Raw genomic sequence first — 27,732 nt, 5'->3', positions numbered from 1 at the left:
AGAGAAAAGAAAAGATATTTAGTGTTGCAGTTTTATACATGGAGATTTTTATATTAAAAGAGATTTGAAATCCTGTTCAAACAGGATCCTCATTTAATGAACATCTTTTCAGACATTGGGAGAACCTGGCACCCTCTAACAGAAAGCCTGAGGGGATCTGTGATTGGGATCAAATTCTTCGGCTAACATGCTTAGGTTAACAGTGCACCTCAAGTCCCTGAAATGATGGACCCGCTGGCTAATTTGTCCATATGGTGGTTGAGATTCACAGAAGTGTATGCTCACCTGTTACAGGCAACACCTACCAACCTCAGTGCATTGTTAGTCTTCGCTTTCTTTGATGTTTATATATTTGATACCTAATTGTTCAATTGCCCTCATTTAGGCTTCTAGCCCGCTTGGGAGGAAATTCAATAAAGAGCAAAATTTTACTTTACCAAATCCGACCGGCATAGTTTGGATATGCTAACCACCCCTAATGGGGGTTTTGGCCATTGATCAAATAAACAAACTTTCATGTAGCAGTTGGATAGAGAGCAGAATTGCCAACTTTGTTTATGCTTGAGGGATTTTTACTAGATCTTTAACGCATGTAGAATTTAATTTATAAGCATACATAATATTTATTTGCTATTATATATGCATATATAGTCAAATAATAATTAGTGTTTTACATTTTATTTCTTATTTCCTGATACAAATTGAACTGTGATCATTGGGTCAATATTAAACGATCACGCAGTGGACTCTCTCCAGGACCGGATGTGACTGAATGCCTTTATAAACCATAGCGCATAGCAGCCTCTCCCACCCTGAGAGGTGGGGGTATAATTCCCCTATTTTTAATAGAGGAAATGAGTAGTTGGTTTTTTATTTGTTTTTATCTCTGTTTTATGGATGAAAGGCAGTGAAGCTTAGAGAGTCTGACAGATCTTCTTCCAGGCATGGTGCGTGGCAAATACGGATTTTCAATTCCTGTGGGTCTGACACCGTGATAGAAAGTTGTCTGTGTCAGCCTGGCCAGGCCATAGTACACAGTTATGGAATCTGACACTAATCTAGGTTTTGTCGTTAAAGTGATTTATGAATGTGGTTACCATCTGCTGTTTTAGTGGACTTTAAGTTTACCTTTGGTAATGACCATTGATTGGACAGTGGGCCTTCAGTCCGATCACTTTAAGGCCTTTAAACTGAAATGTGAGGTTTATTGGAAAATAAATAGTTTTGCCTCAAGGCTGCAGCGTTAACTCCTACCTGAGTTTCCATCCTGCTTGCGCACCTACCCTACATACAGGTTCCCAACTTGTGAGCTCCAACTATTCTGTGAGCCAATTCCTTTAAATCTCTTTCTCTTTGACTTTGTATCTATATATAGTATATTATATGTATACGTGTATGTATAATATAAATTGTAAATATATAATAATAGATCTTTTATAATGTATATTTTCAATATATATCATCCCCTGGTGGCTCAGAGGTTAAAGCGTCTGCCTGCAATGTGGGAGACCTGGGTTCGATCCCTGGGTCAGGAAGATCCCCTGGAGAAGGAAATGGCAACTCACTCGTGTATTCTTGCCTGGAGAATCCCATGGAAGGAGGAGCCTGGAGGGCTACAGTCCACGGGGTCGCAAAGAGTCGGACACGACTGAGCGACTTCACTCACTTTATTTTCAATATATATGTGTCATATATATATGTATAAATATTGGATTGGCCAATATTTATATGAGGTAATGGAAAAATCCAAATGAACTTTTTGGTCAACTCAGTATCTCATATATATGAATATATGAAAATCCCATATATATATATATATATATATATATATATATATATATATATATACTATAGAAATGATTCTATAATTTCCCCTGATCCTGACATGTATCCTAATGGGAGATATTTACACTTTTATCAGTTCTGTTTCTCTGGAGAAGCCTGACTGATACACACAGCAAAGCCTGGGCACCATGACACCCATTTGTATCAAGTGCAAGAGGTTTCCATCTTCACATTACCAGGAGATGAAACAAGATTTAGTTTGAGTGACTTGTTCATGGATATGCATGTGGCTTGGAAATGGTAGAACAGGGTTTTGAAGCCAGAGACTCCAGACATAGTACTTGAAACATTCAAAAGCACGGATCATTCCAATTGCATGAGAAACTGGCAGCCATGATGGATACAGGACAGAGTGACTGGTAGGTGTGATGGTCGCCGAACTGAGCACTTTGCCTGGTACTCCTGTGTTCTCAGTACGGCTTTCTGCAGAGGTCAAGGCATTGGTCCCCACGAGAAATTACTGTGTGCTTCTCCCCCTGCATGCGAAATGGGTAGAGATGACGGGAATGACAGAATTGTTTCAGAGCGAGAAGTCATGAGTGATCTACAGTGGCAAGAAGAAGCAACAGCCATTTGAGGTCCCTGCTCAGGTGATGCCACCAATGGACTTGGATTCTTCCATTACTCTCAACCTTAGCAAACAAAATCCTGAAGCTCTTTCAGCGCAAGCCCATTTGTGCTTTTCTACATTGTCCTTTCATAGACTGCAAACTCCCTCCACCCAACTGGGTTATGTACCACTGTGCAGAGAGGACTATTCGAAAACAGTGTTTCTCAGCTGCGTGTAAGAATCTAGATCATAATTTGTGGCCTGAAAAGAGTTCATTTGGGATGTAATTAACTGGGCATTGTTTTAGTTTTCTATTGTCGCGTAACCGATTACCATGAATTTAGCAAAGTTTACAACAAGATACATCTATTCTTTCACTGTTTCCTTGGTTCAGAATTCAGGGCTTGGGTCAGCTGGGTCTTTTGTTCGGGATCTTGCAAAGCTGTCATCAAGATGTTGGCCTGGTCAGCTTTCTCATCTGAAGTTGGATCCTCTTCCAGGCTCATGTAGTGTTGGTAGAATTTATCTCCTTGCAGCTGTAGCATGCATGATGGTTTGCATCTTCAAGACAAGGAGCAAGAGTCTGTCTCCTCTAGGCTCTATAAAAGGGTTTACTTAGGTATTTAGGTCAGGCCCACCCAGGATAATCACCCTTTTGATTAAAGTCAATGCTATAGGAAATTTAATTACATCTGTAAAACCCTTTTACCATTGCCATGTCCTATGGTTTAGTAACAAATTGCAAATTCTGTCCACACGTAAGGGGAGCAGATTACCAAGGGCGTGGGCACTGGCTTAGCCTGTTCAGGCTGCTTACAGCAAAATACCATAGACTGGGTGACTTATAATGTTAACAGATATTTAATTCTCACAGTTCTGGAGGCTGAAAAGTCTGATATCAAGGTGTCTGGTGAGGAGCTGATTCCTGGTTCATAGATGGCCATCTCTTCCCTGTGTCCCCACATGATAAAAGGACAGGGGGTCACTCTGGGATCTCTTCAATAAGGGCACTAATCACACTCATGAGGGCTCCACTCTCGTGATCTAATCACCTCCAAATACTATAATCACCTCCTAAAACTATCATACTGGAGATTAACTTTTAACACAGGAATTTTTGGGAACACGGCCATTCAGTCTGCAGCAGGTACCATGGAGATCATCTCAGAATTCTGCCCAGTGGTCACTGGCACCTCCCTCCTTATACGGTGTGTGTCCTATTTGTAGACTTTCATTCCCTGGTGGCTCAAATGGTAAAGAATCCACCTACAGTGCAGGAGAGCCAGGGTCAATCCCCAGGTCAGGAAGATCCCCTGGAGAAGGGAATGGCTATCCACTCCGGTATTCTTGCCTCGAGAATCCTATGGACAGAAGAGCCTGGTAGGTTATAGTCCGTGGGGTCACAAAGAGTCAGACATGATTGAGAGACAAAATGTTCAGCAGTATTAATATATTGACGTACGTTCAAATTTAAAGTTAGAAGAGCAGAAAGTCAGTTGTCAGCTGAGGTTAGGTTATTTAGGCCAGGATTTCTCAAGTTCAGCCCAGTTGATGCTCTGGTCTGGATTATTTTTCTAAAACTGTGGGGTGCTGTCATACACATTGTAAGACATTGAGCAGCTTCCCTGGCCTCTACCCACTAGATGCCAGTAACACACCTTCCCCCACTGGGACAATTAAAATGAAACCAGTCATTGCCAGATGTCCACTGGAGGAGGAGGCATCCCCATTTAAGAAGCCCTGCATTAGAAGAACAAAGCAGGTTTTTTGTTTGTTTTAACGAAGAACCCATTAAATTAGGGAATTTGTTTTTTTAAGGCAATGCAGCTGTTTGGAGCCAGCAGGCTCTTGCCCGTTGGATGATGCCTCATTCCTAGATTTGCTTTTGTCATTTACCAGAAAATGTATAGTTTATAGTTGCAAAGAAAAAATTAATACTGTAGATGTGTCTCCCACTCATACTCTCTTATTCACATATATGCCAAAACTATATTACGTTATCATGTTTGACAATACCTTATAATCATCTGAGTTTATAGTCAAGCCATATTATAATAGGGCTTTAGCTCTGTTATGGCATGGGTCAGATATTTCCCCAAAGATGTTTAATGCATGAGGCCAGAAAACTAATAAGCTTCATTCTTAGTGTTATGGCTCCTTTCTTGGAAATGAGTGATATGGCTTGGTGTGAGATGGAGTGGAAGGCACAGTCCAGTTCTGAAATGACAAATTTCAAAAGCTCCTCGTTCTTGTTTTCTCTAGGCAAAGGCAGCTCAAGCATCTCATCCGACGTGAGTTCAAGCACAGATCACACGCCGACCCAAGCCCAGAAGAATGTGGCTACCAGCGAAGGTAGGCATCTGGTCTTCATTATCTCCTGTGCTCTCATCATAGTGCTGGCTGTATTTGGAAGACACATAAAATGTGTGAGTCTCAGATCTCTTCTGCCGAGTGGGAGCATATGAGATTCTCAAAAATGGGGAGGCCAAGGTTTTCTCTTTTATTGCATTGTTGTCAATGTCTACTAAAGTTGTTTTGGTGCAGTTTAAGGTAAATGCTGTTATTTTATCAAAGTATAATAGGCTGACTTTTGGGAATGTTTATGAATGATGTCTTGTTTTTCAGTATGGGAAACATTATGATTGTAAAATCCTTCTGCTCTAGTTGAAAGTTCCAGCAAGAACTTTTGAAATAGGCACACCTGGAATTTGTGATTTTGATAATGGGAAGGTCATAGTTGTGTGATTTGTAGAACCTGAACCAGTCCCCAATATTGGGGAGTAGGAGAAGAGGTTTGTTTGATTCTTTAAAAAATTAAGTGAGAATTCCTGCTTGTCAGAACGAAGATGGATTGCATTGGTGTTCTTGATGAAGAATTTGACTATATGTAGTAACACGTGGTGGAATTTAACTGTTTCCCAGTAGTTGAGAAGCTTTTCAGTTATACTTATTTGTTTGAGTGTGGAAATAATTGATTCTGTAGTAGTTATTTGGTAAAAAGTTGACCCAGTTATGGACTCAGCTCCTTTTATGTTAATATGAAACACACAATTAAATGACTTCTTTTTTGAAGAAGAATTCTTTCTAAATGAATGGTTGAATGAAGGTCTGTGGAAGACATGAATGCCATTTGTAATGAAAGACTTGTGGGGTGTCAGCTGATTCCTCATGACACTATATAGAGCCTGTGGAAATGCATTTCCAGTCCTTGTTTCAGAAGCTTAGTTTCTGCTGTTTATAATATCAGAAAGTGTACGCATAGCCTGGTGTTGGTCATTTAAGCTGTTAGATTGTTCTTGGTCTGCACTACACGTTTTACATTAATGATGATGGTTTACCTCTGTTGTGTGTGTCTTCTTTGGGTATTCTTTGACTTGGGGTGTTTCATATAAAAGTTAACTTCTCTGAGTTAATTATCCCCAGACTGATGGATAAATATATTTTACAACTGGGTTGTATTCCTTTGTGTTTAATGCCTTAGCATTGTTTTACCACAGTGTATGGCAAACAGATTGGTGTGTTCTTCTCAACGCAATAAAGAATCAGGTAGCAGTCCAAACTTAATTTTCTGCCTGTTAATTCAAATGTGGGGATTAGATTATTTTTGAAATTCAGTTAAGGTAATGTGCGAATCAGGTGAATTGATTCTAGCCAATGGATTTAAGTTCTCTTATTTTTTGCTCCGTTTCAGAAGTAGAAAATGCAAGAATATATGAGCTATGTTGCCAAGGTTGGGACTATGGGGTTTCAAGCATTTAAAAAATGTCTGCTTTTTATGCTTCAAAATAAACTATAGAGATTCAAATTTTTCATTTCTATTTTGCCTTTTTTCTTAGGAAGATGCTTTTGGTGTAGGCTCAGCCAGTGTTTTAAACATTTTGTTCACAGTGCATTTTCAGGAGAGAAAAACAAGAAACTGTGATATTCATATGAAACAGAATTTTTAGCAACTGGGCTAAATTGGTATGAAATTTTTTTCTGAAGTCTTAAATGGAAGTACTTCATCCTACTATCCATTTTTTGCTTATCTGAAAAAAATCTAAACAAATGTGCTGTTTTGCTGTTTATTTGCATGAATCCTTTTTGCTGCTGTTTTTCCATCAGTGAAAATTTTTAAATATTACAAAATGAATTTGATGTGGATATTAGTTGCATTAAAGTGTGTTTCAGGGTTGTTTGCCACAGAATGGCCTCATACTATGGGTCTGTTTTTTTAAGATGGAAGCGTAATAGCCAGTGCCCATTTCCTCAGTTTACAGATGACAGAGCCCAGGTCCACTTCTCAGGATAAGTGATCAGAGCATCACATTCTCTGACCTCCACAAGGTGGATTTATCTGTTTCATGTCAGTTTCCTCCTACCGGAAAATGCCTAGGTAACCTCTCTCTGCAACACACGGCAAAAGAAAACAAAAGGTGGACACTGGTTTCCTATACACGCCACAGAAGAGCACATTGAAAATGCTTCTTTGATTCTCTTTCCACAGTTTTCTAGAATTACATTTAACCTTTGGTATTAAACCAAATTGAGAGTGTGGTTGCCCAGTTTTTCCGAAGCTGTTTGATTATGGTTATTTTCTTCAGTCCTTTGACCCTGTTATGATTTTTCTCCTTTGAATTCAAGGATATTGTCTTCAGGAAGCACAGCGAGGATCCTCAGTTTAACAGTCTGAGTGATACTGATTTCTAAACATGGTATCTATTGTGGAGGATAATATTCAAGTTTCCTGCAGCTTTTGAAAACTGTGGCCATCCCTGTAATAGCTGGGTTTGGAAGCATTCTGGGGCAGTGTTGGACTTCTCCCTGATGGGCTGGATGGGGAGGGTGTTACATTGTTCCCTGGGTTGTGTGTGTGTGTGTGTGTGTGTGTGTGTGTGTGTGTGTGTGTGCATGTGTGTGGGTACATACATGTATGCATTTGTGTCCGGCCTCTACAAGATGGCTGATGGTATAGGCACTGTCTTTTACTGGGAAACGTGGGCGACCCCTCTGTTCAGTGTATACTGGGAAATAAACTGAGGTCCTGGGAGTTGGGGGAAGAGAAGGACACTCAGCATACACACTGACCTGGGGCCAGCGGTGGGAATGGCGAATAATTGTAAACAAGCATGAAGGATCCTTTTGGGGAGATGACAGTTTTCTAAAATTGGATTGTGGTGATACAAATAGTTACACAGCTCAGTAAATTTACTAGAACTCATTGATTTAAACGTGTGAAAATGGGTTTGGGGGAGCTGCTGCCTGACCTTCAGACCCCAATCTAATCCATCACAAAGTGTTCTTTTCATGTGCTGACTTCCAACTCTGAGAGGAGGTCATACACAGTGGTGAGAGGCTGAGTCTTCGCTGTACAAATTGCCAAGTTGTGGCTAAAAGTTTCTCCTGAGATGCCTTGGGGCCAGAACTGGCCTGAAATCCATCATAACAAATCCCTGAACCAGCAGGGTTCATGGCTCAGCCTGTGGTGCCCGGTCAGTGTGGACCCATCATGGTACCTGCATATTCTCACATGAAGCTCTGGAAGATGCGAGGGATTACAGACCCACAGATTTCCCAATCTTTTAATTGATTAATTTATTTTTTAGCTTTTCTTGGACAGGCAGGACTAATCTCATCTCAGGTTTGAAACATTTTAGCACCCAACCCTAACAGTTGAGGCATCACATTTATTCACTCTTAAGTCAGTTTCTTTGCTAAGGACTTATAGCTTTGCTATCTATCTCAAGTTCCAAGTTAAGATTCACTTTGGGTCATAATCAGGGTCATAAGGCTGTACCCCTAGGAAGATGGCCCCAGATGGTGATACAGTTTGACTTTAATCCAAAAGAGAATGGTAGAGTTTACCTGATGCAGTGTTCTGTTCCAGAGGCTCATGCAAAACTTTTATGAGTTGTAATTTTGTGACTCTAAAGCCACATCTCTTCCAAGGAATTAACAGCCTGCAGTGTTTTCTCTCTGATAAGGTATAAGCTTTCCTGTTATATTTCTTGTAACAGTTTAAGTTCCTGATTTCCTGACATTGTAAGGTGTTTGGGTTCAAGTGTAGAAAGCTAGAGAATTTCCATTTTTTTCCCCCCAACAAAATCTCCATTTGAACATTCCAACTGAAATAACTGAAGCTGAAAGTCACTCCGTTGTGTTGACTCTTTGTGACCCCAGGACTGTAGCCTTCCAGCTGCCCTATCCATGGGATTTTCCAGGCAAGAATACTGCAGTGGGTAGCCATTCCCTGATCCAGGGGATCTTCCCTACCCAGGGACTGAACCTGGGTTTCCTGCATTGCAGGCAGATTCTTTACCACTAGCTAAGCTGAAGCTTATTTCTTTCCAGTTGTGTTATTATTCTTTCCCTTCCATGTTTTTCAGTCTCTCATCCACAGAATGTTTTCTCTTGTATAGGAAAGGATGGCCTTTGACCTTCCAGTCTTTGAAATCACATTCAGCTGTGAGCAGAATCAATTGACTTTAGATTAGATCATGAAGAAGCTTCCTAGAAATAGGAAGCTAAATTTGGGCTTCTTTCTTGGAATGGGGTGCAGAGGAGGATGAGGGTGTGGCTTTAAGGATGACATCTTAAATACTCCGCCTTCCCTTGAGCTGGGGAAAAATGAAATATCTAGTTCAAAGACCAAATGCAGTTGGCTGCTGAGAAGTCAGCTTCATTAAGCTGCTTTTTAATCATGTTCAAATTCAGGTATTGAACTCCCTGACAACACAATTTATCAGTGTGATGACTGTTTATATGTGTTGGTTTTCAAGCCAGACAACCATGGAATCAGAGAACTTTTAGAGCTATAAAAACCCTTGGCAATTTTCTGATCTAATATAGTCATTTTACAAAGAAATACCTGTGACCCAGAGAAATGAAGAGACTTACTCAAGTTCAGTTCAGTTCAGTTGCTCAGTTGTGTCCGACTCTTTGCGACCCCATGGACTGCAGCACGCCAGGCCTCCCTGTCCATCACCAACTCCCAGAGTTTACTCAAACTCATGTCCATTGAGTCAGTGATGCCATCCAACCATCTCATCCTCCATCATCCCCTTCTCCTTCTGCCCTCAATCTTTCCCAGCATCAGGGTCTTTTCCAGTGAGTCAGCTCTTCATATCAGGTGGCCAACGTATTGGAGTTTCAGCTTCAACATCAGTCCCTCCAATGAACACCCAGGACTGATCTCCTTTAGGATGGACAGATTGGATCTCCTTGCAGTCCGAGGGACTCTCAAGAGTCTTCTCCAACACTACAGTTCAAAAGCATCAATTCTTTTGTGCTCAGCTTTCTTTATAGTCCAACTCTCCCATCCATACATGACCACTGGAAAAACCATAGCCTTGACTAGATGGACCTTTGTTGACAATGTAATGTCTCAAGATTACACACCTAATACATTGTCAAGTAGGAGTCAGACAGTCATGTTTTGGTGAAAGATGTTCCAGTTAGAAAAAAGCATAACCTGTAAAAACACTATGGCCTTTGAGCATGAAGCCATTTAACTCTCGTTTGTCTGCCTGTTTTCTTGCTGCCAATTGTGAGCTTGTTGTAGAGCGGAGGCGAGGTGTTTAGAAGGGTTTGAGAAAGATGGTGGAGCCCCCGTAGATCAGTCCTTCCAGTGGGAAGGGGGTGGCTGCTTCGAATAGTAAAAGGATTTCAACCTACTTGAGTACATTCACTTTTGGAGATGTAAACACTCCTTTTATGTCAGCTCATGATTATAACAGCCTTCAATAGATTCGTATAACATTACTTTGTGAAATTGTCCCTTTAACTCCCTGAAAGAAGTTCATTTAAAAATGTTTCATCTGAACCATGTGAAATGAGTTAATTTATAAAGAATTGGTGGTGACATTCTTTCTGCAACCCTAAAATCACCAGTTTATTTATATATTTCCAGGTTCTCATGTTTTCAGGGCCCGAATTAAACCAATTCTAAATAGACTTATTTTGAAAATGTCCAGGCATCTGGCTTTGTTTTTATTCTCTTTGTCTTCTTTATATTACCTTCATTTTACTTCTTGCATGTGTTTCTCAGACAACATTCACATGAGTCATTCAGGAAGAAAAGGATGAAGGTTTTAACTTAAGGTAGATTCTGTTTCTCAAAAAGCCTTTTTGACTATCCAACAAATTCAACAAACATTTTGGGGACACTTATTTCAGGCTCTTACTAGTACTTTTGTGAACATTGTTGCATTCAACTTTGTTTCATCTTCCTGCTTCTCTTGTAAAGCAGGCCTAAATGTTTCCATTTGGTAGATGAAAACAGGGAGACTGGGAAAGAATCAGGGAGGCCCAAAGTCATGTAAAACTCGTGAAGTAGCAAAGATAATCTTCCAACCTGACTGCTAACGTTTATTGTTAATGCCTATTTTGTACATGCCATTATAAAGTTCTGAGCATTTCGTACTAATCATTGTTATAAGTCTACATCAAAGTGTATTTTGAAAGTGCTTGTGAGAAGTACCTTTTCAAAAGCCAGCTCATAATCGTGTCTCAATCGCCAGCCTTATACATGGAAACACTTTGCTGGTTCTTGTATAATCTAGACATTGACTTCAAACCCTCAGTTATAGAAAGCAAAAGTCAAACATTCCAAGCTGCTTTTATATTGCACTGTTGAAGTTTTAGTTTCCCAGGAACCATAACTGTGTCCTAACAGACTTCACCAGACAGAGTTAGGGTTTGAAACTGATATGTCAGTTAATCTTGATATAGGGTCTATAGTGTATGTAATATTAAAGTAGTGGACAGTCATATTGCTTGTTTTCCCCTTAAAACTAAGCCAGGGAATTATTCTTAAATTGGAAATGCACACAAGTGGTAGATATCAATCTTAGACCATGTGCCTTGGAAGACTGGAAATGTACCATGAAGCAGTCTATTATAGTTGAATGAAATTCTGTTTGTAACACAAGAGAAGCAGAGTGATAACATAGGAAGGGGACTATAAAGAACTGGAGAAAGAAAATGACAATGAACAAATCTTTAAAAACATATATAAATTTTATTTCTCTCTCATATGCAAGAGTACTGAGGGTTTGCATCCAGAGCTGCTATGAAGGTTCTCCTAGAGGAGAACATAGGCAAAACACTCTCGACATAAATCACGGCAGGATCCTCTATGACCCACCTCCCAGAATATTGGAAATAAAAGTGAAAATAAACAAATGGGACCTAATTAAAATCAAAAGCTTCTGCACAACAAAGGAAACTATAAGCAAGGTGAAAAGACAGCCTTCAGAATGGGAGAAAATAATAGTAAATGGAGCAACTGACAAAGAATTAATCTCAAAAATATGCAAGCAACTCCTGCAGCTCAATTCCAGAAAAATAAACGACCCAATCAAAAAATGGGCCAAAGAACTAAAGTGACATTTCTCCAAAGAAGACATACAGATGGCTAACAAACACATGAAAAGATGCTCAACATCACTCATTATCAGAGAAATGCAAATCAAAACCACAATGAGGTACCATTTCATGCCAGTCAGAATGGCTGCTATCCAAAAGTCTACAAACAATAAATGCTGGAGAGGGTGTGTAGAAAAGGGAACCCTCTTACACTGTTGGTGGGGATGCTAACTAGTACAGCCACTATGGAGAACAGTGTGGAGATTACTTTAAAAACTGTAAATAGAACTGCCATACGACTCAGCAATCCCACTTCTGCACATACACACCGAGGAAACCAGAATTGAAAGAGACACATGTACCCCAATATTCATTGCAGCCCTGTTTATAATAGCCAGGACATGGAAGCAACCTAGATGTCCATCAGCAGACAAATGGATAAGAAAGCTGTGGTACTTATACACAATGAAGTATTACTCAGCCATTAAAAAGAATATGTTTGAATCAGTTCTAATGAGGTGAGTAAGACTGGAGCCTATTATACAGAGTGAAATAAGCCAGAAAGAAAAACACCAATACAGTATACTAACGCATATATATGGAATTTAGAAAGATAGTAACGATAACCCTGTATGCGAGATAGCAGAAGAGACACAGATGTATTGAACAGTCTTTTGGACTCTGTGGGAGAGGGAGAGGGTGGGATGATTTGGGAGAATGGCATTGAAACATGTATATTATCATATGTGAAATGAATTGCCAGTCCAGGTTTGATGCATGATACAGAATGCTCTGGGCTGGTGCACTGGGATGACTCAGAGGCATGGTATGGGGAGAGAGGTGGGAGAGGGGTTCAGAATGGGGAACACATGTACTCCCGTGGTGGATTCATGTCAATGTATGGCAAAACCAATACAATATTGTAAAGTAATTAGCTTTCAATTAAAATAAATACATCTATATTAAAAAATTTTAAAAAGTAAAAAGTAAAATAACATAAAATTATTTTTCTAAAAAAATATATATATTATATATATTGTATTTCTCTCTCATATGTAAGAGGACTGAGGTTTGCATTCAGAGCTGCTATGAAGGTTCCTTGGTCATCAGGGTTTGTTTTTTGGTTTGTTGGCTTTTTTTTGGTCACGAGGCATATGGGATCTTAGTTCCCCAACCAGAGATTGGATCCGCACCTTCTACAGTGGAAGCACAGAATCTTAACCACTGCACCATCAGGGAAGTCCCAAAATCTCATTTAAAATAGTTATAAATTGACATTTATCCAAGTTGGAAGGTAAGATGGGGGACCTTATGGGGAGAGAGATTCCAAAATCAGAACTGGTTTTTAGGAGCTTTTGTTTGGTGTATAAGGAAGGTGATAACCAATTATTATAGAATTTGTTTTGCCTTTACAAATTAAACTTTAAACTTAACTACCTCTGAAAATTTTAGGGTCATTTAGGAATGCTTTGCAAGACTTTAGTTCTTGAGGCTTAACGCATTTTGGTAATTAAATTAGCAACTTACTGCTTCCTGATCAAATTTCCTTTATTGTTGAAGCTATTGCTTAATTGGAAGTTAGGTGACATTTGAAAAACTGCACCAATTACACCTAGTGAGCTGAGCCTTTTATAGAATGAGTGTGCCCAATTTAATAAGGAAGTCACATTTTCATCTGAGGATTAGTTTAAGTAGAGGAAACCTCATCAGCTCAGTATCCAGAAAATGGTTATGTATAGCCTAGAAAGGTACATTGAAATTATAAATACTGTCTCAGACTCAAGAACTAAGTTTAATTTCTTGAGGGAATTATCTTCCCAAATGAATTGCCCGGAATGGCAAAAATGTCATGTAATAGTCTCAGAAGGAAATTAGGCTTCTGTATTAGTGTGTGTGTGTGTGTGTTTAAGGACATTTAAAAGTAATACTTAATTGAGATGTCCAAAGTTTCTCAGTGCCTTTATATAGAGTTAAGAGAAAGAAAGAAATAAAAAAATCAGTTCAGTTCCGTCTCTCAGTTGTGTCCGACTATGCAACCCCATGGACTGCAGCATGCCAGGCCTCCCTGTCCATCACCAACTCCCAGAGTTTACTCAAATTCATATCCATTGAGTCGGTGATGCCATCCAACCATCTCATCCTCTGTCATCACCTTCTCCTCCTGCTTTCAATCTTTTCCCAGTATCAAGGTCTTTTCCAATGAGTCAGTTCTTGGCATCAGGGGGCCAAAGTATTGGAGTTTCAGCTTCAGCTTCCAGTGAATATTCAGGACTGATTTCCTTTAGGATGGACACTATTTTAATGCCATGTCTGAAACTATTCTATGTTTATTTCCTTCACCTATGTTTTGTCATTTGCAAAATAGCACTCAAGTAATCTATTTATTTCAACTATAGGCATTCTGGTTCATCTAAGGTACAACTAGCTATATATGCAATAAAAGCTTAGATTCATTCCTAAGGTACTTATCAGTGATTTCAGTAGTTTCACTAGATGAGAATTTATGAAAGGATGGAATCTAGGTTCAAATACATTTATTTCAGCTCTGACTAGGTTTGCTGCTGCTGCTGCTGCTGTTAAGTCTCTTCAGTCATGCCCAACTCTGCAACCCCATAGATGGCAGCCCACCAGTCTCCCCCGTCCCTGGGATCCTCCAGGCAAGAATACTGGAGTGGGTTTCCATTACCTTCTCCAATGCATGAGGTGAAAAGTGAAAGTGAAGTCGCTCAGTCGTGTCCGACTCCTAGAGACCCCATGGACTGTAGCCTACCAGGCTCCTCCATCCATGGGATTTTCCAGGCAAGAGTACTGAAGTGGGTTGCCATTGCCTTCTCCCTGACTGGGTCTACAAAATGTTAATTACAAACTGGTAGCACAGAGAACAGTCACTACCCTTAGATGTGTTTTCTTCCACCTGAAGAATTTCCAAAATGAATTTTGGTTTTAATTTATTGGATTCATATGGAGCATCCAACCTGCAGCTCTTGAATCCTCATCATCCTCTAATGCCATAATGATTACCCTTTCCAATATTGCTGTTAGTTATTTGGTTCCCTGTGGAGTTCAATTTTATGACAAGATCCACTGCTTCCCAAACCTTCACAAATGCTGGCAGAAATAAGCAATTAGGAGCAGTTAAATAGTAACTTGGGTGCACCGTATGGGGTTGTGTCCCAACAGGTAATCTGAAGAAGTGCAGTAGCTGGGAGGAGCTGAGCAAGGTGTCCTGGTAGCCTAGGACTTAGCTTTTGCTGTGTGTGTACAAGGCGGAGGATGGAGAAGGTGATGTAGCATGGTATGTAAGAGTGTGAAGAGTTTGGGAAAATCTGGGCTCATGTAGAGAAAAGTGGAGGCTTCTAAACAGACTCTTCTCTGGCTGCGTTGAAAGTGAAAGTGTTATTTGCTTAATCGTGTCTGGCTCTTTGTGACCCCAGGGACTTGTAGCCCGCCAGGGTCTTCTGTCCATGGAATTTTACAGGCAAGAATACTGGAGTGGGTAGCCATTCCCTTCTCCAGGGGATCTTCCTGACCCAGGGATTGAACCTGGATCCCCTCATTGCAGGCAGGTTCTTTACCATCTGCTTCGAGCATCCAGTCTTTCACTAAAACAATTAATTATGGAGTGGCTGCGTATTCCTTGTACTGGGTTTTCTGTGGAGCCCATGCAGTTGGAGTTGTCAGTGACAAACAGCTATCATTCTATGCCACTGTGCACCCACCAGGTTTGTTTGGGTTGTTTGGAAGCTTTCACGCTACAAGACTGCTTTCTGAGCTCATCTAAGGCAAAGAAGGAATAGGGAGGAGGTTGGGAACCAATGTTGTAGGACAAATATCCTGATGTTGGAAATATTTGCCCTTTAGAGTCATGGACAGAATCTGACCTTAAAAGTCAGGTTAACATGTCTGTTTACTTCCTTTTTGACCAGGAAATAACTTCCTGAGGATAAACTAACTGCCTCAGGAAGTCCCTGACTTCCCAAGGCTATTAGGCTGGTTAACAAACAGTGAGAGAAAAGCACTCAAGTGTGTAAAGGACATTACTTTACATTATATGTATTCCTAAAAAGAAACGTAGAAAATCCACATTTTGGAGGGAATGATATACAAGTAATTTAGAAATTATTTGTGATCATTAAGAGGTGATTGAAAAATTGTAACAAGGAGTGTGGTCTGTGGGAAGCGGATGGTAACACAGTTATTAATTGGAAATGTAGCAAGGAGTTTTCCGCTGTTTATAACTGGGACTGCCTTCCAGGGTGGAATGGACCGTACACTGGAGGACGTTTGGGCTTCTGAATAGCTGCATGTGTCTATTTATGTGAGTTTCCCCATGTGGTCTTTAGAAAACTAGATTCCTCTGAGCAGCAGACAGATTCTGGGCTTCGAAGCAAGGAGACAGAGGGGGCATCCAGGAGAGGGAAGAGAAAGATGATGGGAAGAAGAAGAAATAGTGTAGCTGGGGAGTGATTCCAGCAATTATACCTGGACACTGGTGCCCAAAGTGACCCTGTCCCATGTCCCTGAAAATCTCTAGTCAGTCTTTCCCAAACTCACCAAAGGCTTGGATGGAGTGAATTTCCTATAGGAATCGGAGAAGGACTCACTTTTGAGACTATTCACCTGCCTTCTTTGTAGCCAGACTTACACAGATATGGCCAAAGCCAGCTTCTGAAGAATCCATCAGTGAACCTTCCATTACTATTGCAATCAGCTCAAATTTAAGTATCCTGTTTTGTTGATCTTCTGTTGTGTATCACAGTATTTTATATAATTTATGGTAACTGTGCAATTCATATTGCCTTTACTCTTTTGAGTCTAATTGCAAACTCACTTTGTTTGGATTATTAATAATTGTTATTCACTGTTTGATCTTTGGCTTTCACAACTTCTGTGAGAAAACCAAACCTTTAAGCATCTCCTTTGCCCTTCTAGCACTGTCCTTCATGCTATAAAACCATCCTTGCTTTCTGGCCATAAAAGAATGGTCCAGATACATTGTATTTTCTTTCTTTCTGGTTTTTTTTTTTTTTTTTTCTGCCAAGAATAAAGAATAAGTCATGCTCCCCACAGAGCCTGGGTCCTTTTAGTGGAGAAATTTATTCAAGAGGTAAACCTAGGAATCTAGTTTCCTGCTGCTGAGGGGTCACATGTAGTCAAGTTAGAGTAGGGGTAAAAGTATTTCTTAAGGTAACAGTACATATGAATGCTACTAATTTATAACATTGTATATTTTAAATTCCTGCACTATATATATGTGTGTGTATATATATATACACACACAAATGAAATTTCATACAAAAGGACATATATATATATGCAAATTTCTTTTGCAACTAAGATTTTCTGCTACTCAGCACCCAAACTTATAACCTCTGTTGCAACTGCCCTTCAGATCTCTAGATATGCTCATACACGCATGCTCTGCAGTAGCAACAAGTAGTGGGCTACAGTTCAGTCCAGATATCAGCTGTATATGTGCTTCAGTGCATAGCCCCATGGTGTCATTCTTGCACTAGCTTGAACTTCTTTGAGGAAAGAACTGTATTTCATCCAGTTATATGCCCCATGGCTGCCACAGTATTTGACATATAATAAATATTTGATAAGTATTTATTGAATGAATAACCAGGTTGTTATTCAAGATTTTAAGAAGCAATAACCCTCTTGACTAACTTTCCAACTAGAGTCTTAAAGACTGTACCTGCAAAAGCCATGCAAAACCAATATGTGAGAAACATAGTTATTTTTTAGAAAAAAAGAATAATACTATTGCTTAGGATAACTTGAGGCATAGCATGGGAATATTTGCCATCGATTTGTTTTTAGTTACCTTTTGTGTTAAAGGGACAAACAACTTTTTAAAAGCAGAATAGGCATGTTGGAAGAAAGATGGAACAGAAGATATGTCTAGTTTCTATGTTTTCATGTGTATTTTAATATTTTAAACCAAAAGGTTAAGTGGTCTGAATACTAGGTCTATAAACAACCAGTTTTTCTCAGAAAAAAATTTTTTTTTAACATTTTAGTTCAGCAAATGAAGTAAACTTAGAAATCTAAGTACCCTGGGGCTATTCAATACCCCTCCGTGCAACCTCAATTTTAAGGGAAGAGGAAAATATGTTCTTTTCCCCCCTCCAAATCCATTTTTAATCTCTTTTAACCTCAACACATTTGAATTGTTTCAATTCTTCATTTACTGACATCTCAAGGTACTGAATTAGAGCCTGTGGTTCTTTAACTGATGAAATTGGAGAAGTAAGTTTCATTTTATTGGCACAAAATATGGCTGAATTGGCCAGTTAACAAACATGCTCATATTTTTTTGGATTCACTGACTTGTTATGAAGAAAATGTTAGAAAAACCATTCCTAAAAAAGAAAATAATACTGTTCTTCCCTTTTTTTAAAAAAAGAATTATCCTGGAATCAACCTTGGCCTCAGATTATCTTTTGCAAACTGTATTTTGTTTCCCCAAAACTCTTAAGTTCATATGTTTTATTTCGCTGGATTGGAATAGGTCAGGATAAAGATTGGAAGGGCTTCCCAGGTGGGACTAGTGGTGAAGAACCCACCTGCCAATGCAGAAGACGTAAGGGACACGGATTTAATTCCTGGGTCGGGAGGATCCCTTGAAGGAGGAAATGGCAACCCACTCCAGTATTCTTGCCTGGAGAATCCCATGGACAGAAGAGCCTGGTAGGCTACAGTCCATAGGGTTGCAAAGAGTCGGACACGACTGAAGCAACTTAACATGCATGCACAGAGATTGGAAAGTGAATTCATCCAATTGCAGAGGTTTACAGAGCTAAATTATGGTTAATGGATGTGTTTGGAAAATGAAGTTGAATACTGAGCCCTTCATTTAATCTGAATGGGGGGGGACCCTATGAAATAAAAATTGTGTGATTTTGTAAATCCCCATATGTGTGTGACACAAGTTGCTTAGTTTTTATTTTCTTCTTTGTAAACTAGGAATTGTAATATTATCTATTTCATGTGCTGGTTATGAGGATTAAATTTACAAATTATATCCAATGTGAGACCCTTTGCATATGAGCTGGTTTGGTTTCATCAGCTCAATCAAGTACTTTATGTAAATTCATATCCAACCTTACTCTGGGACAGAAAGAGTTTGTATGGAAAAGTCTCCCCTAAATTAATTCAACATAATTGTTATGGAAATCCCAGTAAGATTTGAGTTTTGAAACCTGACCAAATTCTCCCTTCTTAACCTATAAGAATAAATCCAACATCTAGAAGTACCTACCATATGTGGATGATGAATTCAGTTCCAAGTCCATATGTATCACAGCATGGATGTTGAATTACTTAAGTATGTTGAACTCATTTGTTGAATGAATACACGTGCATATGAGGATATCCAAGAAAAATTTTGGAAACAAGTAATGAAAGCATATTTCCTTAGTGTTATGAAAATATATTATACATTTATAAATATATAAGAAGTGTGGTGTGATAGAGCTTGGTGTAATGGAACAGAGAGCTCAGGGTAGTAGTGTTAGTCACTTAGTTGTGTCTGAGTCTTTGCCACGCCATGGACAGTAGCCTGCCAGACTCCTTTGTCCATGAGATTTTCTAGGCAAGAATACTGGAGTGGGTTTCCGTTTCCTACTCCAGGAGATCTCAGCCCAGGGATTGAACCCATGTCTCTTGCATCACCTACATTGGCAGATGGATTCTTTACCACTAGCATCACCTATGGCAATTTAGGGTATGATAAAGATGGTGTATTAACACATGGATAAGGAGATAAACCTTGTCAATATATCCTACTAGGAAGATCAGCTTCTCGTTTTTTAAAAAAGGAACATGGAAGTTCTTGATGCCAAAATAAATTCTTGATGGATGAAAGATTTAAATGTTCAAATTATATGTAGATGACTAATTTTTTGATCTTGGGGTAGAAGAACCTTTGAAAGCATGAAAACAGAAGTTATAAAGCTTAAGAAGACCACCAGCACATTCATGGGTTAGTGCATGCTGTACGGGGAAGAAAATGTCTTTATGTCATTAAAAATATTTATCTTTCCATTAAGCTAACACAGGTTTCTTTTTTATTGCTGGACTTTTTGGAGCCTTTGATGCTTTAGTCTATGTTGTTAATCTTTAAACAGCATGTTTTATTTCTCAAACTTATTATACCTCACAATCAGAAAACACTGATCCATGTGAATCAAGAGATGTAAAAGTATAGACATACTTTGATCTAAGAATTTCACACTAGGAAATTACCTTGCAAATCTTAGTTTTGTTTGTAGTTATAGTTTTGTTTGTAGTTATATGCTTCTTAACGTTTTTAATATAAAAATGTTGGAAACATATTTAATTGAGGCACTGTATATCAAATTCCTGTGTAGCTATTAAAACATGTTAGCAAACAAAGTTTAGCAATATAGGAAAATATGGCAAGTGCAGAATTTGAAGCAACGTTTCTTGTGTGATCCCAACTGTGCATAAGATTATATTCTAAGAGGAAAAAAAGACTGAGTGGACACATTTCAGGATGTTATCAATGGCTATCTATGAGAATTACAGATTGCATACCAGGCCATTTAATATAAAGGACATGAGCATCCATAAATTTTAGTATATGTAGGGACTTCTGAAACTAGTTTTCTATAGATACTGAGGGATGATTGTAGTTTTTTGGTATTTTTTAATATTGTCCAACTTTCCATGTTAAAAAGGCAATGCATAGAAAATTCAATTTAATTTTTTTAAGGGTGAGAATGTCTGTTCAGTCTTTTTTTTTTTTTTTGAATGTGATATGACCAAAAATTCAACTATTTGGTTTTTTTTCCTCTCTGATTAATATTTTTGAAGAAAGGTCAACCTTGCTGTTTATCATACCTGATCCTCAAATATGCATTCAACCTGATCTAGGCAGCCATCACTTGCTTTCATGGGCTTTTTATAATTAGTTTTCAAGGAATTTTTGTATTGTTAAAACTTTATTTCCATTAGTTGAACATACTTCTAACACAGTTTGTCTTCTTTATATACATTTACAAACTACAGTTCCAGTGTATTACCTATGTTCTAATTCATCTGTGTTCATTTACATTGAATATTTACTGAATGCTGAGTATCGCAAGTGTGGAATGGGGACTTCTTGGTGAGTCAGGTAGACCAAAATGACTTCACTTTCTGAAACTTTTCTTCGTGTAGGGACCTAGATATTGTATGATCTTACAAACAAATTACATGCTGAGAATACATTCTTTAATACATGCCTATAAGTAAACTTTTAAGCCAAGGTTCTTAAAAATGACTTCCTTGGTGGCTCAGATGGTAAGGAGTCTGCCTGCAATGCAAGAGACCTGGGTTTGATCCCTGGATTGGGAAGATCCCCTGAAGAAGGAAATGGAAACACACTGCAGTATTCTAGCCTGGAGAATTCCATGGACAGAGGAACCTGGCCAACTACAGTCCATGGGGTTGCAAGGAGTCAGACATGACTGAGTGAGTTCACTTTCTTTTTTTTCTGAATAATGAACAGAAATAGGCAAGGTCAAGAATTATAGTGCTGGAGAAGACTCTTGGGAGTCCCTAGGACAGCAAGGAGATCAAACCAGTTAATCTTAAAGGAAATCAAACCTGAATATTCATTGGAAGGACTGATGCTAAAGCTGAAGCTCCAGTACTTTAGCCACCTGATGTGAAGTGCCAGCTCATAGGAAAAGACCCTGATGCTGGGAAAGATTGAGGGCAAAAGGAAAAGAAGGTGGCAGAGGATGAAATGTTTAGATAGCATCATTGACTCATGAACATGAGTTTGAGCAAGCAAGCTCTGGGAGATAGTGAAGGACAGGGAAGCCTAGAGTGCTGCAGTCCATCGGGTCACAGAGAGTCAGATATGACTGAGCAACTGAACCATAGCAAATGTTTGTGTGAATGCAGGTATGTGGGTTGGGAGATGTAGTGGCAGGGAGGGCTGTCTTCTGGTTGTCCATTATTATGTAATAAATTACCCTAGTAATTAGTGCATTTGTTTTCTGTTGCCCCTGTAGCAAACCACCACTAATTTAGTGGTTTAATACCACAAAAACCTACCTTCTTACAATCCTGGAGGTCAGAAGCGCTACATGAATCTCAGAGGACTAAAATCTAGGTGTTGTCAGGACTGTATTTCTTCTGGAATCTCTAGAGGAGAGTCCATTCCTGGCTTTTCCCAGATGGGTTTATGGCCACTTCCTTCATCCTTCAAACCAGCATCATAACATCTTCATATTTCCCTTTGTCTCTTTCTGACTCTGATCTTTCTGCTTTTCTCTTGTAAGGATCTTTGAGATGACTTTGGGCCCACCAGCTAAACCAGAATGATCTTACTATCTCTATATCTTAATCACATCTGTAAAGTTCCCCTTACCATGTAAAGTGATATGTTCAGTGTTCTGGGAATTAGGATGTGGGAATCTTTGGGGAAGTTATCATTCTGCTTTTACATTCAGTCACTTCAAACAACCATTGTAATATATTTCACATTTTTTTCCCCAGTCACATATTTGGATGGAGCTTGACTGTAATTGTTTTGCTGCCTGTGGCATGGACTGAGGTCACTGGTGGTATTCAGCTAGTGAATAGGCTATTCTAGATGGTAAACAATGTGTGCCCCAACCTTGCCTAGGATGGCTAGTCTGTCCATTGGAGAGCATGCAGGTGACCTCTTTAGCAGGATGGTTTCAGGGTAATTAGACTCCTTATATGGGGGTTCTAAAAAGAGTCAAGAGACAGAAAGTGGAAGCTGCTAGTTTCTTAGGTTCTGGGTTCAGAAATTGACACAGCATTAGTTCTGCCATTTTCTGTTAGTTGCAGTGGTTATACTCACCTGGATTTGAAGGTAGGTGTATTGACTCTACCATTCTGTGGGATGAAGGTTGATGTATTTGCAGCCATTTTTAATCTTTAGGATGGATGGGTGGTTGTGCATGATTACATGAAGAGAGACCAACTCCTGAGAAGACCCTGGACCTGGAAGAAGCTTAGGGCTTTTCTGAGCAATAGGCCATGGGTATTTGCAGGACAATGACAATGGGGAGAAGGGAAGACATTGGGCAAGTAGGAACAGCCAGCCTTTGTAGGATCTTGCCATGTGTAGATTATCTTCTAAGAGCAAGGAGGAGCTCTTGAGGACCATAAACAGAGACAGACCTTCTGGGGCTGCTGTGTAACCCTGGGAATGGGCAATGAGGGAAGACCATTAGATGTCAGTTGTGGACCAGGTAAGAAATAATAGTACTTGAGATTAGTATAGTCCTGATCCTTTTTCAGTCACATTTTTCCTTTTTATTTTTATGACGGAAGAGTGATAATCAAAGTGTGGTCAGTGGTATTCTGTGAATCATCTGCATCTATCAAGGTAAATATAGGAATCAAGAATGATTAGAGTCTTCTGGAGCAACTGAACATGCTGTGACATCCAAAGGGATGAGCATGAATTGTAATTTATATGTCTGCCTTAAAAAAAAAGACTTTTATGTTTCTCTTCATTTTTGTTGCATTTTATGAAGTATTCATATGAATTTCAAAGCTGGAAGAATACTGGTCCTTTCTAACTCCTAGGTTGAGGAGCACCTTTTCTAGAACACAATATCTTACTTTAACACACATTGTATTTTTCCTTTGTGTCACCCCTGGGTGCCCTGGACTTTTCTTATGAAAAAGGAATGCCTACAGCTACACATGCTGGTATTCTTAGACTGCTGCTGCTGCTGCTAAGTCGCTTCAGTCGTGTCCGACTCTGTGCGACCCCATAGACGACAGCCCACCAGGCTCCCCCATTCCTGGGATTCTCCAGGCAAGAACACTGGAGTGGGTTGCCATTTCCTTCTCCAATGCATAAAAGTGAAAAGTGAAAGTGAAGTGACTCAGTTGGACGACTCTTAGTGACCCCATGGACTGTAGCCTACCAGGCTCCTCCATCCTTGGGATTTTCCAGGCAAGATTACTGGAGTGGGATGCCATTGCCTTCTCCATCTTAGATTGCAATGGAGGTCAAATTTATTCTCATTTGCTCATTTAACGTGACAGCTGAAGATCTGATGTAATACTCTTAACAGTCTGTTAAGACCCCGGATATTGTGCTCTTTCATAAAATCTCATCAATATTTATTTGTCATATGTCTCCTATTTGCATTTTAGAATTAAGTGTTCTCTGGTTGCATTAATCAGGCAAAACTTTTTGCTCATGGTGACAGAAGCCAATTTGTGGTTGGCGAGTATTAGAAAAAATAGATTAAAACAGGGACTCATTTAAAAATTAATATGTCAGCTATAAATGTTTTCTTTTAACTCAGAACATACTAATTCATTTTTCCAGCCTTTTGAAGTTAGGTTAAAACCTTCCCTTTGAATATGTGGCTCTTGATGGGTGTTCTACTGTGCTTTTCCTTGCATTGATTATATAGCAACGATGATGTGATCACTAATGTAGAGCCAGACATCTTGGAAAGTGAAGTCAAGCGGGCCTTAGAAAGCATCACTACGAACAAAGCTAGTGGAGGTGATGGAATTCTAGTTGAGCTGTTTCAAATCCTGAAAGATGATGCTGTGAAAGTGCTGCACTCAATATGCCAGCAAATTTGGAAAACTCAGCAGTGGCCACAGGACTGGAAAAGGTCAGTTTTCATTCCAATCCCAAAGAAAGGCAATGCCAAAGAATGCTCAAACTAACACACAATTGAACTCATCTCACATGATAGTAAAGTAATGCTCAAAATTCTCCAAGCCAGGCTTCAGCAATACGTGAACCGTGAACTCCCTGATGTTCAAGCTGGTTTTGGAAAAGGCAGAGGAACCAGAGATCAAATTGCCAACATCCTCTGGATCATGGAAAAAGCAAGAGAGTTCCAGAAAAACATCTATTTCTGCTTTATTGACTATGCCAAAGCCTTTGACTGTGTGGATCACAATAAACTGTGGAAAATTCTGAAAGAGATGGGAATACCAGACCACCTGATCTGCCTCTTGAGAAATCTGTATGCAGGTCAGGAAGCAACACTTAGAACTGGACATGGAACAATAGACTGGTTCCAAAATAGGAAAAGGAGTACGTCAAGGCTATATATTGTCACCCTGCTTATTTAACTTCTATGCAGAGTACATCATGAGAAACGCTGAGACTGGAAGAAACACAAGCTGGAGTCAAGATTGCCGGGAGAAATATCAATAACCTCAGATATGCAGATGACACAACCCTTATGGCAGAAAGTGAAGAGGAGCTAAAAAGCCTCTTGATGAAAGTGAAAGAGGAGAGCGAAAAAGTTGGCTTACAGCTCAACATTCAGAAAACGAAGATCATGGCATCCAGTCCCATCACTTCTTGGGAAATAGACGGGGAAACAGTAGAAACAGTGTCAGACTTTATTTTTTTGGGCTCCAAAATCACTGCAGATGGTGACTGCAGCCATGAAATTAAAAGATGCTTACTCCTTGGAAGAAAAGTTATGACCAACCTAGATAGTATATTCAAAAGCAGAGACATTACTTTGCTGGCTAAGGTCCGTCTAGTCAAGGCTATGGTTTTTCCTGTGGTCTTGTATGGATGTGAGAGTTGGACTGTGAAGAAGGCTGAGCACTGAAGAACTGATGCTTTTGAGCTGTGTTGTTGGAGAAGACTCTTGAGAGTCCCTTGGATGGCAAGGAGATCCAACCAGTCCATTCTGAAGGAGATTAACCCTGGGATTTCTTTGGAAGGAATGATGCTAAAGCTGAAGCTCCAGTACTTTAGCCACCTCATGCAAAGAGTTGACTCATTGGAAAAGACTCTGATGCTGGGAGGGATTGGTGGCAGGAGGAGAAGGGGACAAGAGAGGATGAGATGGCTGGATGGCATCACGGACTCGATGGACGCGAGTCTGAGTGAACTCCAGGAGTTGGTGATGGACAGGGAGGCCTGGCGTGCTGCGATTCATGGGGTCGCAAAGAGTCGGACACGACTGAGCGACTGAACTGAACTGAACTGAACGTATCTTTATGATTGTCAGTTTTGATGTCTTTAAACTTGGTAGGATGAAATATACTTCTATTTTTTTTTCAAAAGTAACAAATCCAACAGAAAGAATAGAGAGAAATACAATTTAAAATGGTGTGATAAGAAATCCACATATTTGAAACTAGAAATGGTACATTTTCCTCATATATAAGGAGAAAGGAGCAGAAATGGTTCATTATTGCACATCCTGAATGCATAAATGGCACAGTCTTTGATCTTGTCAGACAGAAAAGATAGATGTGATGGGTCACCCCGCTCCTCAAATGCTTTATTCTCATTCTGCTAATAAAGAGCATGTGATAAATTTAGACATGCTGGTGAAAGTTTTATCCCTTGGAGATTAGAAAAAGTAGTGATGGGGAAGATTATAAAATAAATAGAAAAAAGAATGAAATTCTGATCACATAATTGAGGCCATTTCCAAAGAACAGAAATTGGAGCCAGTGTGAGTGGATCTCTTATGAGCTTAGATTGTTAAAGCTCTTATAAAAGACAGGTGCAGAATCAAGGGAAAAGTAGTACCAAAGCTTCAGAAATTGTGTCAGTAGGAGGAGCATCACAAATGAGCAGAGACAGACAAGAATGAAAAAGCAGAGAACTACTCAGGGGTATGTTGCTTGAAGTTATGTGAGAAGATGAAGTGTGGGAGGCATGTCAAAGAAGGGCAATGACAGAAGATGGTATCATTTAACCGGTTGCAGAGGGAAAGCACAGATGCTAGTCTTCAATTATTTCTGTAGCAAGGAGCATGTTTTCCATAAATACCGAAAGGCATAAGTGGTGACAACAGCTAATCTTCCTACGGTGCTTACCATGTGCTGACCGTGGTTCTAAATACATCACATATATTACCGTATTTACCCTCCAGCATCAGTGGGGCAGCTGCTGTTATTGTGGCTCTACAAAGCCTGGTCTGCTGATCCTACCCACAGGAAAACGGATCTCTTGCCACTGTGTTGTGATGAAGGAAAATACACAGCGGTTATTGCCGGGCCAAACAAGGAGAACGGGCAGCTCACGTTCAAAAGATCCGACACCCCAGTGGCTTTCGGGAAAGATTATTTTCTCAAACAATGGTGAGGGAGAGGGTCTCAGCTTGCCTGATCCGCCCCTGGACATTCTGATTGGTTGGAAGTGAGGTCACTGGGTAGTGTTTTGGGAGTCAACATCATCAACCTTCTGGTCCCAGTCAGTCTGGAGTCTACCTGGGGTGGTTAGCAGTTAACTTCATCTACCTGATGGTGGGGTTAGTATCTGATAAAAAAACACAAGGACATGGTTCAGGATATTACGTATAGACCTTGAGGAGAAACTAATGGTCCTTGACTTTGTTTATGGCTAAACATCACCGTTTTGCCTTGCTTGACAGTTTTCCTTTGTTGCTGTGTTTTTTCACTTGTCAGATTAAATTTGCTGTTTGAAACTTCGGGAGGGCCTTAAGAACCTAAAGCTTTTCTATAAACTAGAGACTGATAATGCAGCGAAGTGGTTTGCACCCCGGAATGTCCCACAGGATCCTGCTCTGTTCATTATTAAAACCAGCTTAGAAGTGAGAGGGTTCAGGGTGACACAGCTATTCAATGCCTTGAACTAAAGCATATTTTTTCTGGATTCCCTTCTTTGTTGTAGGGCTCTTTGATTTAAAACTGTTGCTCGTATAAAGTGATGACATGGTTTAAAAGAATCTTTAAAATGAGTACAAGTCAACAAGCCCAAACAAGTCCCAACACAGGAGTCTGAAAGAACTGGAGATAAAACCAATTATCTGATTTTAAAAATTGAGGACAGTGTAAACTCCTGAAACCACAGCATGTTAAATCTACGTTATTTTTCTGGCAAACCCAGTTTACCACCTATCCTGTGACAGACTCTGTGAGGAGTGTTAAGCAGAACAAGACATGTTAAAGGCCATCCTTGCGCTACAGAGGTACATTGTGACAAATTAAACAGATTAAGGAGAACCCTGGTGGTTAGTCGC

The 27,732-nt window shown here is 39.6% G+C and overlaps 1 protein-coding gene across 1 annotated transcript in view; it reads left to right on the top strand.

Annotated features, from left to right (window-relative positions):
• FBXL7 (F-box and leucine rich repeat protein 7) overlaps positions 1 to 27,732 on the top strand; it is a 455,062-nt gene that overhangs the window by 120,700 nt on the left and 306,630 nt on the right. Inside the window, exon 2 of the mRNA XM_068990501.1 lies at positions 4,658 to 4,747. Coding sequence (XP_068846602.1) covers positions 4,658 to 4,747 — 90 coding nt within the window. The remainder of the gene's footprint in view (positions 1 to 4,657; positions 4,748 to 27,732) is intronic.

Source organism: Capricornis sumatraensis, chromosome 18, assembly GCF_032405125.1.
Source record: "Capricornis sumatraensis isolate serow.1 chromosome 18, serow.2, whole genome shotgun sequence".
In the NCBI taxonomy this organism is placed as follows: domain Eukaryota; kingdom Metazoa; phylum Chordata; class Mammalia; order Artiodactyla; family Bovidae; genus Capricornis; species Capricornis sumatraensis.
This window is presented reverse-complemented; position numbering and strand designations above follow the sequence as displayed.